Source organism: Scophthalmus maximus, chromosome 12, assembly GCF_022379125.1.
Source record: "Scophthalmus maximus strain ysfricsl-2021 chromosome 12, ASM2237912v1, whole genome shotgun sequence".
Taxonomy (NCBI): Eukaryota; Metazoa; Chordata; class Actinopteri; order Pleuronectiformes; family Scophthalmidae; genus Scophthalmus; species Scophthalmus maximus.
The window spans coordinates 16,756,781-16,773,360 of NC_061526.1; the positions used below are offsets into that span (position 1 = coordinate 16,756,781).

Below are 16,580 nucleotides of genomic sequence, written 5' to 3' on the forward strand. Positions count from 1 at the left end.
CTGTAACCGTTTTATCGTCGCGCCCTGTCCTGCCTCTAATGACCGTCTCCTGTTTCAGAGTTATCACCATTGCTGCAAAATCTCCCTCTCCCCCCAAAGTGATGAAACACAAAGTGCAGAGAGAGAGAGAGAGAGTCTCCTCTCTCAGGAACCAACGGGATGAAATGGCACTTAACAAAAACAAGCTTTTTTTTTTTTATCACGGCTACAGCTTTGGGGGAGTCATGGGGGTAGAGAGGATTAAATGCTTTTAAATGTCACCGCAGGAACATTGCACCGCTGCCCTACTTTGGCGTACTGTAGTTGCGCAACCACAATGACCGTGTCAATCAACCCTGATTTTCTGAAAAATTGACCTCTGGCCCCGAATGACCTACAGGTCGACGCCCTGACTGCATGTGTAACCCTCGGCATTGTAGCCCAGAGGCTGCATTGCTGTTCTCCCAGTGGGGGGTGCACTGCGAGGTCACCAGGACAAGCCATCCGCCACCGGAAATTTCCCCTGCCAAGCAAACATTGGTCCAAGGTAGTGCGGCCTATCCCGTTCCTGGAAGAAAATAGACACGCACTCATGTAAAATGAATTTGCATCGAACGTTCGGCTGCTTCTACAAGTCTGCGTTGAGCCGCCAAAACTGCAGGAGCTTGCGTGTTGCATGCAACTATTTCAAGCATTAGGTTTTCAGAACACTGAGTGATAGACAGCTGCTAAACAAATTAAAATACGTTTTATGAAATGTATGGGTTTTGTTCTTTTTTTGTGACAACATTTACTGCAGCATAGTGTCTCTTGTTACTTTGTCTTTGCCCATCAGAGTTAACGGTTGACTTCCTCCTACTACAGTCACTCTTCATCACGTGATATTTTCTCACGGCCTCTAGAGGTTGCCGAACGATAAAAGGTAACCATGGATCGTAATGAGCTGCTTGAAGATATGAAATATGGGCTATAGGTTGGGGGGGTTCACTCTGCTTCGGGGGACATGCGTGATTGCTAATATCTCATTGGCCCCTATAACTTCACCACACCTCTGCGTGCAGAGTAATCCCCCCCAACTGGTGGTTGGGTAATCCCATATGACGTCGTGCTGGGTGGGGAGAAGAGAAATTATCATTTTGGCAATTTTGTCCAAGCAAAATTGCATCGACTGAGGGATCTTTACCCCCTCTGCCCCAGCAAAGGAGTAGACTGTATTACATTAGATCTGGAAAAAACTTTCCCGTGCCACAAGTTTTTTTCATCCCACAATCCTGACAGTCAGCTTAGATTTATCATGAATATATCTTCAACCCGTTTCAGTTCTGGATGTGTACAAAATATTTGTCTCCAACAGGCTGAACTTATGTATTGCTAAGGTACAATGTCCAGGGAATTCAGCAGAATTTGTCTCTTTCAAACTGTAGCCATGTGCAGTACAGATGTGATCTCTGGCTCCGAATTGTTTGATGTTTTAGTTGAAATCACCTTAAAGAACCTTAACTTGTCTTCGCCAAAAATGAAATAATAAATACCCCTGTGTGGTGAATATCTGGTTCCAATGTTTCCACCCTTTCGTCTGAGGTAATGGTCCCATCCATGAAAGGAATCAGCCGTGAAATAGAAATCCTCAACCCGGCCCGAGTTAATTTAATTTAGCCAATGAAAAAAATATTTGTTGTGATACATTATGTGAGGAAACAGTATGAGAAATCTAGTGAGACACAAAACTAAAACTGTCTGCTTGTCCCTGTGTGGCACAGCAGATGGAAAACTATGCCGACTAATAAATCCAGAAATCAGTCCGTTGCGACTACTTATCCGATTGACTTGGAACTTGATGCTGAGGACCAGAGGTCAATCCGTGATGACTGTGACGTTTTATGGATCGGAGGTATTCTGTATTCTGTGATGTCACTGATGATCTCGCAGTTTTACACAAACGGGGAGTCAGGGTCTCAAAAACCGACACAACTTGGTCAGAACCACCGCGGGTCTACGGACCAGTGGCGTGGCGTACTGTCGGCGAGAAGCCTCTGTTAGTCCGCGACAGTGGCGGCTCCAGAGGAGGTTAACGTAGACGCCGCACGAAGCATAAGGTGTTTCCGCTACTCTTCTCCCCGACCTGCTTTGGCAACCGGGGCAAGGCGGATGGTTCATCCAATCAAATGCCAAGTAGTTTAGTTGGTTTTTTTTGAAAATGTCCATGGCTTTCTCCAAGCAGCCAAACAGTCTCCAGCAAAGCCTTCCCCCGATGGTTCTGTAAAACAAACCATATGGTGCATCGGGTTACGACACAGATGCTTATCTGTCCTTTTAACATCGCAAGACTCCTCAGATGTCCCCGCCACCGATGGACAGATGCGGGGGAGGACGGGTGAAGAAGAAAACATACTGGAATTAAGTACTAGTGGAGAACATATCGCAATAAAAGTCTGTAAATACTCATATAGTTTTCCTCAGGGTTCAATACTTGGTCCTTTCTATCTATATTGGTCCTTAGTGGAAACTAGAAATCAAGTCATAATCCTTTAAATTACTTACTTTCTGAAAAGTAGTGCATTGAATTCTGTTTGTTTTTTGTTTTTTTTAAAGTTCATGCAGGCGCTTTTTTCTTGAATAAGTTCCTGTCCTATAGACGTGAGTAATGAGTGAGCTCATGCTGCTTGTCTCTGGTTGCTTGACATTCACTGTTGTTGTTTTTTCTGCGAGAACCATCTGGTCATCCTCGGAGCTTGTCTTTTCGTCCATACCTTTTTAGCCGTGGAGAGCATTTTATTTTGAAAAAGTATTTCAGTAATTGGGTAAATTGTTGATTATGTTTTTGGCCCACAGGGTGAGCGAACCTTTGATGTGATTTTCGTTCCCCACGTGCTGCCAATTGGAAGTAATGTAGTTAGAGCTTGGCTATAAACTGTCACCACTATTACCAGCACTTTTCCATTTTACTTTCGCTCTATATACAAAACACTGCCTGATTTAGTTTGCCCCATTTTCCAACCCAAATGTCTAAGATGTGTTGCTCAAGCTTGCTGCACGTTTCGCATCTATGGTGAATATCAAGGGAGCATTTTTTTATTTGATCAGTTGTTTAATCCTTTATTTGCATATTTGCTTGATTATATTGTTGCTTTATTTTTTCGTCATTTGCTCGAAGACCTTAAGAGTCACAGGCTTCAACTTCAATTCTTCCTCAACTTTATTATAATGTATAATATAGTGGGTGGTCACCTAAAGTTAAAGTCCTTTATTTGAAGGTCATTCGATGCGTTATCTATCCAGTAACAGAATTTCCATTCTCGGGGCCATTAATCATGTTATTGTTCCACTGAAAACCCATCTTTTGTCACAAGGGAAATCTATTTTTGACCTGCTCTGCAAACAGACACCAGTCTCAATAACTCAATAATTCCTTTTGCAGCTCAGTGACGACTGCCGGCTTTGCAAGCAAAATGTAACATCTGTTTAACTGCCTGTTCCTTTAATTGGATCTTTAATTGGATCTTTTATGGAGTCTCTCGTTTTCTCTAAAAAAAAAAAGAAAAAAAAGGGGGCAATCTGTGATTTTAAATAGGACAGCAGCACCATAAACTTCAACCACTAATAGGGGATGTGTTGTGTAACGGTGCTCTGATGCTGTGCCACCGATGCTGTGGAGCATGTATTAATGTCGCCAGCTGTTTACAGCAGCTGCCGCACTATAGTGCACCAACAAACTCACGCAGGTAGTGGAGTGATCTCAACTGCGATGGGGATCTTTCCCCTTGCTATGCATGATCAGCTGCCCAACATCGACCATACCTTACGTTTAGGTTTGAATTCATTCATTTCAGTTTAAATTGGCAGTGGTCATTGAAAGTAGTCATTTGACATAATCGGTCAATACCTATATTCTGTTAGGCTGTTCTGTTAGTTTGGTCCAAAAAAAATCAAACCGCCGAAGCCATTAAAGGAGGGCTATTTACATATCATCCACCACTGCCGTGAATAGAAGCATTGGAATTTTAAATGCGCATGTACCAGTAATAACTCAAAGCTCAATGACTCGGTAAAGGAGTGAGCAGATCATATTTCTTGTACGCGGCAAAACTGCGTACTCGAATAAAACTCGAGGCTTAAATCATTTTCATTCAACGGCAAATGAACCCAGCTTGAGGCCCTTTTCACCTCATAACTTGTGCCGCTTATTCTCCCCAGAATTAAAAAGCTGTCAGGTCATTAGGTATCCTGCCATCCTCCCTTAATCCACCCTGGCTAATCATTCTGCATGAGGCATGCTGTATGAATTTCCCGCTCACCATGCAGACGTCATATCATAAGATAATTCGAACCGGGAAAAGACTCACAACTGGGATACTAAAAAGAATGATTGATGGGGATCTAGACACTGGGGATGAAGGGGAAAGTAAGGGATTCTGAGCTTGTTCAAAGGCTGCGGCATGATCCAATTGTTATTTTTTGGAGTGCGGTATCAGTTATAGAAGCTGTTTGACACTCGTGTGGATCGGAAGGTGCTTGATAAAGAAGCCCCCCTCTCTGGTGCTGTTATCAGGTCATCTAACCTCATCAGATGCTGCTGTCCTCCTTAAAAGAACTCCTGCTCGCTCTTCTGCTTCCACGATCTTGGCGTGAGGAATTTTATCTGCCCAAAGTGAAGTCAGCGGAGGCGGCTCTTCCTCCAGCTCCCCGTCAGCCTTCACCACATGGAGACTTTGTGGGGGGTTTTTTCTTGGCATTCTTGTCCATTTTTTTTCTTTGATTCATGCGCGGAGAAATTAATGAATCTTTCCCAAGCTGACAGCATTTTTGGGAGTTCAGAATAGTTCTTCGGATTCCACCTCCTCCCCGCTGCAGATGACTTGACAGTTCGATCCGATGACTTCACCTTGCAGCTCAGGCCCAGCCTCTGTTGAAGCCCGCTTCGTAGCCTCCCCTCTGGGGAGCTCTTCTCCACATGGAGGCGTACAGGACCACACACTGAAGAATGCGTTCTCCTCAAACTTGATGTCTGATCCCTAAATCTAACACAGTAAGGTCTGTCTTGGTGTGCGCTACTGTGCCATGGCTACTTCTTGCCAGCAGTTACCGCTTTCAACTTTCCTGGAGATTTGAATCGCAGCGACTCCCGGTTCAAATCGATGACGTGATTTATGGTGCACTGTACAGTGTAGGTTGTTTTTGAGTGTCGGTGTGTTGTAAACACACCCCCATGGTGTGTCTAAAGATGATTTACCATGAAGGGCAGGTTCCCGCTGGAGGAACATCTGCTTCCCGGCACTGACTAGCCACGGCGTGATAATTGCATGTATGTTCATATGCGCGTCGCCGGCCCCCGAAGAGGCGCCAGCTTCGCGGCTTGCCGTCTGTTTCGTCTTTATATGCTTTTTCCTCTTCATTTTTATACCCAGAGTGGGTTGACAAAAGTTGATATGCAACCAACGTGATAAGTGACTACTTGTTGGAGTCAATTCAGACACAGCAATGCCAATCATTCTGTGGTTCCAGAGGGTGAAGCGAGAGGATTTGCTGTTGCTCTATATTTTCTAAATTACTTTAACTGAACTGAAATGTTGGTCAGACGAAACAGGTCATCTGATAATGTAACCATGAGCTGTGGCAACACGTGCAGAGCATTTCCTTCACACTAAATGATTAATCCCACTACACCTCGCTCTCTGGAACTGCTGCTCTCTCACGGCGGACAGCCCAAGACGCAGGAAGACAGGAAAGAGCCACCTGGGTCAGATAGATTTCACAATCCTTCATACAGTAATAGGCATGCCTCCATATCGGGGTTTTTTGTTTTTGTTTTAATGACAAAAACATGAATGAACCTCAAACCAGAGAAAGAGGAGAAAGGCTGGTTTTGCAGAACAATCAATCTCACCTGTATACAATCAAACCTATAATGAAAAATGTACGTCATTCGATGTCTCCGCCTCTGTGGAGGCATTCGAGACACACACATCTGTTCAGTTGAGAACTACAGTGTTTCTGTGAAGCCCGTCATTTGAGACTATGAGCCAGAAGCACCGCAATAAAAGTTCCTGTGATTGAAAAGTTGGACTCTCCGAAGGGGCCCACGTGTTTTCACAGAAGATCTGCTCTGCGAAGAGAAACCGCTTCACGCAGATCACAGTGACATGGTCCCACGGTCTCAGGAGTCTGTCGGTCCGAACGCATGCTTCTCTTCAAGTGTTCGAGCCGACCTCGAGTCCTGCCTTATTTAGCCGAGTGTGAGTACAACACAGACGCAAAACACACAACACAAAGAACAATCTGCAGCTGTTTCGGAGCAGAAGTGAATCTGCAGCACTGGAAAGCTTTGTCTTTCTTTTCTTTCAATGCCGCCTGCGGCGTTGTGTGCTGAATGTGTAGGCTTCGAGAAGGAGATCTACACAATGCTTTGACGCATTTGTGTGTGCACGCACGGGGTGTTGTTACATGTTCAGGCCCCGGGAGACATACCACGCAGCTGAATGAGGGCTCAAAGGTCACCAAAAGCCTGCGCCCGGAGCTACTCCTTTTTCGCCATGATCTCAGCATCTGCTCCTTGTTCACACACACAAAATGTAAGGTGTCACAAGCTACGTTTTTAAACCCATGTCCTCTGTCACTGTCCTCACTCCGGCCGATTATCGTCTCATCTTCTCGACTGGCAGGTCTGCGACTCTCGTATCCTTTCTCGTCCCTCTGAGGGGCTTTAAGGCCTCACTAAACTGGCCACTGAATAGTGGAGTCGGGAGGGTTTGGGAATGCGTGAAGCTGCACGAGGACTGGCTCACTGCTGTCGGGGGGTCGGTTTCCAGCTCCGGACAGACAGAGTGAGTCATGACCTCTCTCAAAAAAAGAAGTCTCTGAACAGACACACAATAAAAAAAATTGGTTTGTTCCTCGTTTAAGTTTTCCTCTTATGAATAGATGGCGACTGTTTTCAAGAGAATCAGATTTTGTCTTTGGTGAATGCAAATCACTTAGAGGAACTTCATTTCCCTTTAAGAGTTAGACATTTGCACCATTGTAGTTGCATGTTCCCTCCCTCAGATCTCTCGACTCTGTAATTTTGGTTTTTGGGCTGTAGGCTACTCCCCAAGGACGAAGCAGAAAACTCTCCGTACTACTTAGAGGCATTTCCAGCCTGTTTCTGACCACAGACAGTGGGGAAAACACACACACACACACACACACACACACATATACCATGCAATAAAATGAAATGTGCCTTCTTCAAGATGGCACCACCAACCATGGAAAATCCTAGTCTGTGTCTGTGGTTTGAGCGTTTAGTCAAATAGAAAATGAAACAAAAGAAAGCTGATGTAGGGATTTTCTTTGTGTAAAATGAGTTTGGATTATGCTGAATGCTAGAAAAGAAGGTTGCTGGTTCAAAATCTAGTGGGAAAAGTGAGAGAGTTTTAAAAGCACAAGAGTTTTGTTTACAGTGTTTCACTGATTGTCTGAGAGATCTGAGACTTACCTTCTTGTTTAAAGGGTATTATTTTAAAATGTATAACAATTGCACATGACAAAATCACAATCAATTATTTTCACTAAGATATCAAAACAATTGTCATAAGCAGAAGGTTGTTTTTGATGTGACTCCACAAAATGGAACAATGAGATGCTGCTCTTCCATGCTTCATAAACTTACATACACTTGAAGGTAGAATCGTGCACAACCATATATTGATCTGGGTATTCATACCTTTAAATGTTATTGGTGGTTTAATTTTTTAGGAATAAGCCCTTTGATCCAGTCAAAATCCTGATTGATGTGATCCAAGCCACCCTGCTGGAAAACCTCATATCGAAGAGTCCGATTTCATTTCATAGGAGTTATTAATGCATTAATGTGTGGACACAGTGAAGGCCAGTAGACCAGTTTTCCACTAGGAAACTTCAGGCAGACACCAACAGGGGCCTGAAAAAAACCCACTGCAGAAGTATGAAATGTGCAATTTTCCCCCCAGAGATCCTTCTAATAATCATCATTTATTAGTGGTGACGAGTGACAATGTCGACCAGATGTGTGGGTTTGTGAAGAAACAGAAAATATGAGACGGAAAAAAAAAAGCTACACAAGGGTAACAAAAATTGATCAAAATAGAAGAAGAAAAAGGAGACGGCGTGGAACGTCAGAGATGATTTGTTTTCTCGAATTTCTGTCGTCTTAGCCGTCGCAACCAGGGAGGGCGGCGTTTGCAAGCATGTGGCTTGACTGTCGGCGGATGAGTGTGGCTGGGATGAAAGGGAAGGAAGCCAGGCAGCCCTGGAGGATCCTTCCCTGGATGTGCGGGGAACGCAGACTTTTACACACACATGCTCGTGTGTACACTCACAAAGCCGGCATGTATATAAATGAGAGGCTATCCTCTAGATCTGGTGAACAGATGAAGGTAATTGTTTCCGTCCTCCTCAACAGGCAAAGTGCAGCCTGTCAGAGAAATCCAATTACATTACAGCATGGGGTTCTTTCTTTCTTTCCTTCCAGTGATACCCCTCGAAGAGGTTGACACCCTCGGGGCCTATGGGTCATCCACAGATGCTTCGCCGGTGATTAAATCTCCTGCGACATGACAAAACCTGCACGTCTCCAATTCTTCCACGAACTTTCTTACTCTCCGTTGTGTTGCCGTTTGTTGCTTGCGTTGTGCTGTAGGTTAGGATATGAAATGGCAGTGACACCTTCATGCACGGGTGGTACCAATCAAACAATGTTATTTCATAAATGTAACACATGTGCTTCATGTAAAATCATTATCAAGTCAAATAAAAGCAGTGGAGTAAACATGTACGATATTTTGACATTTAGTGGAGAAGAAACCGATCAAAATGGAAGCACTGAGCACGGTGCTTCCGCCACAATGTACCGCATATGTTTCCATTGAAATTGAAAATGATCTTAAATAAAATAACCAACATGTTTTGTTGGCTCAAGATGACTCATGTCTCATTTGAGGTTCAAACCTCAAGTGGCAGAGACACCAGTATAATAATAACCTGACTTGAATCATATTGTGATATGGAGAAAAATGTGTAGGTTAAATTAAAATCTTCTTTGAAAAAGCATCGGTACCCAGATCAACTCTGGTTAAGCCTACACCGAACTGAAAGATGTTTATGTAACTCATGTCAAACTGACTCATCCGCTGTAACCGATACAGCCGGACCTGATCTATTTGTTTGGATTCAACATTGAAACTCACTCCAACGTCTCGACCATGACATCCGCACAGTTTTGTGGAAAGCAGTAAAACCGATACCAATCGTTTCTTTCCTCAGTGGAAACAGGACGCTGGTGGTAATTTCGCTCTAATCCCCCGTGGACGTTTGCAGGGTGTCCTTGGATAAATTCCACCTCAGAGGTCAGGGAGGGTCACATACCTGTAATCAATGAACTGGTCACACAACCACTTTTCTGCCTTTTATCAAGATACAAGCAAGGACTTTATACATGTGTTTCAATGCCTAAACTGCAACAGTATTGTCCTCTTAAAAAAGACCTGTGGGATCAAATCTGTTTCCTTAGCCACTCATGGCTCCACTTTGTTTCACTGGTTACAATCCAGGATCACTCATGGGAACAAAGACAGCCATTCAGTGGGTTCCAGTAAACTACAGCTAGACTGGGCGATTGAGGTGAAAAGCATTAGTTAGAATTTCTGGTCTGCCTGGTTTTGTTTTGTTTTTCTCCGCTAATGAATTGCAATTATTGTTCATTTTAAAATTTTTATTTCCATGAATTAACGTTTATATGAACTGAGTATGAACGCAGCCATTGTTTCAAGTGTCACGAGTCAGGGTGAACTATTTGTTTGGCTGCAGAATCATCCATTTAGGAGACACAATAGAAAAAAACAAAACACAAAACTGCTGATGTCAAAACAAACTGTGATGTCAACAGGAACAATCTACAACCTCAGTAAAGTGGCTCTTAGTCTAAAAGTGCATGATAAAACCTGACTGTAGCTGAAAAAAAAGCTGAAGTAAGTGTCTGCTTCCTTTCAGAGTTCACCCACAGTATGCGTGTACTGTATCCATGCAGCAGTTGGCAATTTGTTTCATGTTACTGCAACATCAGCCTGGTGCCACAGATGATTAGTTACTCGTTAAATGAAGCACATGCGGTGCTGCCCTCAGAGGTGTCTAAGGCCTTGTGAGAACACCGAAGACCACAACAAAGTTAGAAAGAAGATAAGAGGCCTTTAAACGGTTTGGTCTCCACATTAGGACAAATATATTGAATCCTCATGTGTCTACTCACTGCACAGAGTTCTTTAAAACAACGTTTTGTTCGATGTTGCCTGCTTCTCGACCTCTACAGGCTGCAAGAAAGGCAACGAAAAAAGGCCATAAATTGCCATGAAATTATTAAATTCTTTCTACCTTCACTTGCTCATTGAATTCTCGATCTAACATTACCTCACTTCACAAGCATGCATTTACGGCAACAATCAAAGGTTTCAAATATAACACCGCAGCCAAAGAATTTGCCCCTAAAAACACACACACACTTTTTCTTTTTGCAAAAACACAGACACACACACACTATATTTAGACCAGGTGTTGCTTTCATAGTGCTGAGAGCAAAGTAAAATAGTGTGAAATGTTTGGATGCAGACTCATGTAAAGATCCAGTACGCCATATTATATCGTACAATTTTGTATCTTTTTTTTATAAGATGCAAACAATATACATACTTATAGTACAATTTGAAGACCCAGTGTGATAATAGTTGTCATGATACAAGGCAAAATGACACAACATGCTGCAATATTTGACCTGATGCCAATGAAAAACATACCATTGTATACAGTCAAATATGATACATTACAGTGCAACAGTGTATTTCACATTATATATGACCTTCTATTCTTCATCATTCACTGGGTTCAATCCATAGGATCCTGCGACTCCCCAGTGCCAACGAAACATTCATCACTTCCTACTGAATACAGACAAACTTTGTTTGAGTTATTGATGAGTAAGTCGCTCTTCGAACTTAAGCATTTGTTCCAAATGAGTCAAAATATCCTTCAGAAAATGTGCTCAGTGGTAACCGGCTCAAACATGTGGCTTCGGTTGACATTTTGCTGGAGACTTGCTGTAGCGATAGTGAAAACACAGGCACGGCTGTCTGCCGCATATGGTTTTTGGCAGTTGGAGCTGCAGGGGGGAAGTTCAAGCTGCAGGGGGTCTCAAAGAGTCAGCAACAGTGAGAAAGTGCCCAGGGGCTTCCAGTCTGCCCACTGACACACTGTGGAACAATGCCCTGGACTCTGCACACAGATCCTGCGGTGGCTCTGCAGAATGACATCAGACCCACAGATTCACAAGGGCACTATAAAAGATGAATTTCTCTGTGATTTATGTTTCTGGTATAGTCCAATAAACGTGGAAATATGTCCACAGCATATAACTTCAGCAGTATGAAGAATGATCCAAACAATGAGAACCAGGAGGAGTTTGATTAATTTATGGTCCCAACTGTCGGGTGAAACAAATGAAGAGCTATCATACAATTTCATCTATAGCTATAACCCGATCTGTCTTTGCATGCTGTTTAAGGTAAAGATCTCTTAAAGACACATTTTTATCATCGAAGTGCACAGCTGATTCAGTTTGAGCAACTATAAAAGTTGGTTTCAAGGTTTTAAGAGACTTTAAACATCCATTTATAAACTGCCTCCAGACGCTTTGTCTGAAGGACACTGTGGAGATGTGAAATTGTACCGGCAGATTACGTGTATGGAAAATATGTGTGTGTGTGTGTGTGTGTGTGTGTGTGTGTGTGTGTGTGTGTGTGTGTGTGTGTGCGTGTGTGTGTGCGTGTTAATTAGGGCATTTAAAACTGTGAAGCCACATGAAAGACAGGAACCTGGAGGTGGAGGGGGGTTGTATCCCCCCCCCCCGATCCCAAAGTTGCGTTTGTTGTGACTACAATACAGCAGCCAAACAGAGGTCTGGACGCAGCACCCAGGGAGCTCAGTAACTTTTTCCAAAAGTCTGGTTAATGCATGGGCTAGTGAGCGCACACACACACACACACACACACAAACACACATGCATGAAATCTGTGGTTGCTTTGGTACTCTTTACATCGACTTCAGCCCCTAAAGTCTTCAATAATATGATTAAGAGTTGCAATTCCACGTATGATAATAACTGGGTGTATAGTTATAATCTATATTTTCTAAAAGCAAGATTTTTGCATAATTTACATTGTTAGAAGGTGGATTAACATCTTTGAATATTAATATCTACTCTTCAGCATCTCACGAGGAAGCATGTTGTAAATAACTATCAGGATATACCAGCATAAAAGCAAAGCTAGGAATTCATCATAGTTGAACTAAAATGAAAATGGACAATCTCAATGATTTGATTTTGACCACTGACATCCACTTGCCCATCGACTGTGCACGTAGTGTAAACCCAGCTTTCAGCGCTGCTAACTGCGCTGGTGACTGCTTCAACAGGCATCATCGACATCTGTTGTAGATTACAAACTGTACTTCGCAGCCGTTACTGTGAACTGCGGCAACAGAAGAAACAACACGCGTGGATTGACGGGAAAAGACATGGTGAAACACATACTGTACAGATGGGTGACAAATTAAAGGAAAAACCTGAAGAATGTTTGGAGAAACAGCATGGCAATGTGCCCATCCACATGGGACGCGAGGGGGTCACTGGATGGTTTGATGAGAATGAAATGATGCAAAACACATGTGGGAAATGCACCAATGTGTTCGACAGCAGCACCATCGTTGAAACTTTAAATGAGGGAATATCTTTTGGAGGAGTGGTGTTCATCCCTCCGTTAGGGTTCAGAGACTTGCCAGGGTGCACCGAAGCTGTTCTTGCAGCATCTGGTGAACTCACACACTTCAAATTGTTTTGTTTCTTCTTTAATTTGGCCCCTGTGTAGTCAGAAGATTTTATTAGTTAGACTGGTTTGAAAAGATAAAACATATCATTGAATGGTTCCGTCAGTGACCGACTAAGGCAGTCTTTATTTTTAACTTTCAGCTTTTTTTCCCCCACATACTTTTGCAAGTCTAAGTTTTTCTCCGAAAATAGCTACAAAACTGGGGTTTGTGTTTTATTTAGCCAAAAATGGGAATACTAGTGACACATCAGGCGCATTTTATTTTTACCAGAAAATAAATTGGCATATCCAGACTGCTGGAGAGCACTCAAGGTTAATTTGGAAAGCTGGCCTCCACCAGAAAACATTAATCCCGCAAAGTGCCAAGTGATTTGTTCGAATTTAACAAGGCCTGGTGAAATTAGGTCACAGTCATTAATAGGTTTAATTAGAGAGGCAGTTTAAGAAGTCAAGTCATGCTCTATCATTTCCCCTCATGGCCCCTCTCCTTCATTCCCACTTGCAAATAATGGGGGGAAAACAGTGTGAAATTTGGATCCCAGAACTTAAACATTATCATGTCATGAGTGAAAGATGACGTTGCCTGCTATGTTTCACTCGAGTAGAATTATTTAAAGCTGAGTAATAGATTGAGCCATTACATAAAGATACAAGTTAAAAGAAGGGTCTATAGGTAACATGTGAATATGTGCATTAAAACTTAAAGTTGGGGGTGGTTTCTGTATATGTGTTGTTTTTGCCTAAAGTGTGTGTGTTGCCACAATATTCGACCCAAGTGCAGATACCTGTACCATATGGTTTTGTGAATTGTTATAGACAGGAATTAAGCAACACCGACGACATCCTTTAAAGAGGAGGGCTATTTGTGAGTCAGCCAGTGAACCCAAAGTAAAATCAGGAACATATACCTAGATGCAAAACACAGATTGGGACCTTTCGCCCCACAATTCACCATTGACAAAAAGACTCAAGGCTGACCATGGCGTGCAGGAGAGGCGCTTCTGGTTTGGCTCCTCCAAGCATATCTCGGGAGTTATATCATGTCTGTGACAGAACAACCTAAAGGGATCTCACATGCCCACACATTTAAACACGCACACACAAACACACACACATACATTGCTGAGATAACACAGCCCTGCAGCTGTTGCAGGGGTGATGAGTAATGTGCCATGCCAGCCCCCAGAGGTGCACTGTGGGAAAGAAGCTGACCGGGCAGCAGTGTTGCATCGCCACCACCATCACTTTCACCTTGGATTCAGGTCCGTCTGAATCCGGTTTTATAGCAGCGCTTTCATCGCTCTGTCACTGCCCTTTTCTTCTCTCCAGCCAGCTGGCCCGTGACGCTGCTCTGTGTGGCCAATGAACGACACATACGATGCACCGGGTGTCGGACGTCAACAGTAAATATTTACCGCCATCTGCTGGGCGGATACTGCAAGTGTAAAAGGGGGGGCTCTTCTAATCAATAAATCTAGTATTATCAACTAGCGACTTTGAGAGGAAAAACATAATCAAAGTCATGTGAAGGTAACTCCCCCCACCCCCATATATATATATATATATACACATATATATACACACACACATATATATATATGCATATACATATACATATATATGCATATACATATACACATATATATACACACACACATACATATATATATATATATACACATATATATATATACACATATATATATACACATATATATGTATGTGTATATATATATATATACACATATATATATATATACACATATATATATATATATATATATATATACATGGAAATTTCACTTCACCTGACGTGCCTGAGGGCCGTATTGCGTCGTTGCTATGGCAACCACAGAAATCAGTGATTGGGTTTTGCTAACTTTAGCTGCTGTCATGGACTGTTCCTCTGGCGTCGGAGATTCAAACTGTTCGACGGAGCCTCGCGGGGGGAAGGAGTCGGGGGCTTGAAGACGGACGCGGAGAACGGACCACAGTCAAAAGTAAGACCCTTTTTTTTTTTGTTTATCAGAATTGTTTGCTTCTTTGTTCGTTTCAGCCAACGCACAGCACGTCGAGCTAACTCGCGCGACTTGTAGCTCACTCGTTCGCTCTCGTGTGGTGTTTTTTTTTCATTGGATAGGACATGTCTTGGGGCCCGGGGCGAAGTCCTTTTCCACATTTGACATTCGTCGTCTCGTTTAGCTCCGCGTCTTCACCTCGAGCCGTGCCAGTTGTTTGGGAATATGTCGGAGAGCTCATTTGGCGAGACACCTCGCCATAGGCGTCTCACGGATTGGATCAAATGGAATGACTCTAGTGCGCATGTCACCAGGCGTTGTCAGGGACGACCCATTTCAATCTTCAGTAACTTTTTCGTTTTCAGACATAGACATGTCCAACCACTGCCATTATACAGAATGACAGCCATTTAGTGTGTCACACCTGAGAGTAAAAAGTAAAAAATAAAATTAAGAGTATTCTTTTTTCAATAGCTCACTCCTTTCTGAATCGAATAAAAAATCAAACGACCTCTCATGTGTCTGTGACATCCTCGCACAACCGTCACAGCTGTTAGTTTGTGAAAAAGGCCTCGGCGTCCTTATCAGTGAGCATTTTGCTTTAATATGCATATGTCAAGGTTTGCAATTTCAATAGCTCACTCACTTATGGATTTATTGACATCAGACCGCGTCTCATGTGTCTGGGACATCCTCGCACAACTTTCACAGCTGTCAGTTTGTGAAAAAGGCCTTAACAAATCCCTTAGCCCTCATATCAGTGAGCATTTTCGGTTTATCTTGCATTTTTTCAAAGTTTGCATTTTCAATAGCTCTCTCATGTATGAATTAATTGACATCAAACCACCTCTGATGTGTCTGTGACATCCTCGCACAGCTTTCACAGCTGTTAGTTTGTGGGAAAAAACCCAAAGGAAATCCCATAGCTTCCATATGTGTGAGCATTTTGCTTTCATATGCAAATAAGGTTTGTAATTTCAATAGCTCACACATTTATGAATGTATTGAGATCAAACCACCTCTCATGTGTCTGTGACATCCTCTCACAACTTTCACAGCTTGTGATGAAGGCCATAGGAATCCCTTAGCATCCATATCAGTGAGCATTTTTGCTTTATTGTGCATATTTCAAGGAATTACATTTTTGGAGGCACTCAACTGACAGGAAATTACAGATAAAGTATGTTAACCAGCTATATATGATATGGTATCCATCTCCCATAGCATGTTGCTGTGGCTTATGTTTTTGTACTTAACTTCCACCATGCATTCTTTTTTTAAACTGCATCACTCTGTATTTCTAGCCTTCCTCCAATCATCTTCCTCTCTGTGTTTACCCATCAATAAATCGGTGGGTCATTAGTGAGTGTATCTGAGCAGCGGGACAGCAGGACGTCCAGTAGAGGGGAAGTGGCGGTGGAAGAACAAGAGGAGGAGGGTGAGAAGAGAATTCAGGAGGACAGCCCTCTATTGGCCCTTGCACCTGACGCTTCGCTCCCAGAAGAGCAGCCGTCTGCCAGCACAGATGTTTCTGCTAGTCCCGTTTTCCAGTGCCTTGATGAGGTAAGACAGTGACAGTGACAGAAATCGTATGAATGCTTTCAAAAGATTATACATTGTACTAGGGATCTAATGCACCTTTTTACAAACAGCCTGTGCTTGTGAACAGATCCTTCACAATATTAATTTCCAG

At 42.9% G+C, this 16,580-nt stretch overlaps 1 protein-coding gene and 1 long non-coding RNA gene across 3 annotated transcripts in view; one reads left to right on the forward strand and one right to left on the reverse strand.

The window, feature by feature from the left end:
* Positions 1–10,645: 10,645 nt before the first annotated feature.
* On the reverse strand, positions 10,646–14,815 carry LOC118319373. Its single transcript, XR_004795973.2, has 4 exons — positions 14,678–14,815; positions 13,848–14,304; positions 12,607–12,900; positions 10,646–11,280 (listed from the first exon to the last, which is right to left on the reverse strand). It is a non-coding gene; the product is annotated as an uncharacterized LOC118319373 (long non-coding RNA).
* The window catches only part of ccdc146 (coiled-coil domain containing 146), a 39,205-nt gene continuing 37,341 nt past the window's right edge, over positions 14,717–16,580 (forward strand). The window contains exons 1-2 of one of the 2 annotated variants that reach the window (XR_007031912.1): positions 14,717–14,869; positions 16,251–16,450. Coding sequence is in view for 1 of the 2 variants with exons in the window: in XM_035649598.2 (XP_035505491.2) it covers position 14,869; positions 16,251–16,450 (201 nt within the window). In the remaining variant the exon portion in view is untranslated. The remainder of the gene's footprint in view (positions 14,870–16,250; positions 16,451–16,580) is intronic. The other variant, XM_035649598.2, reaches the window with a different exon arrangement.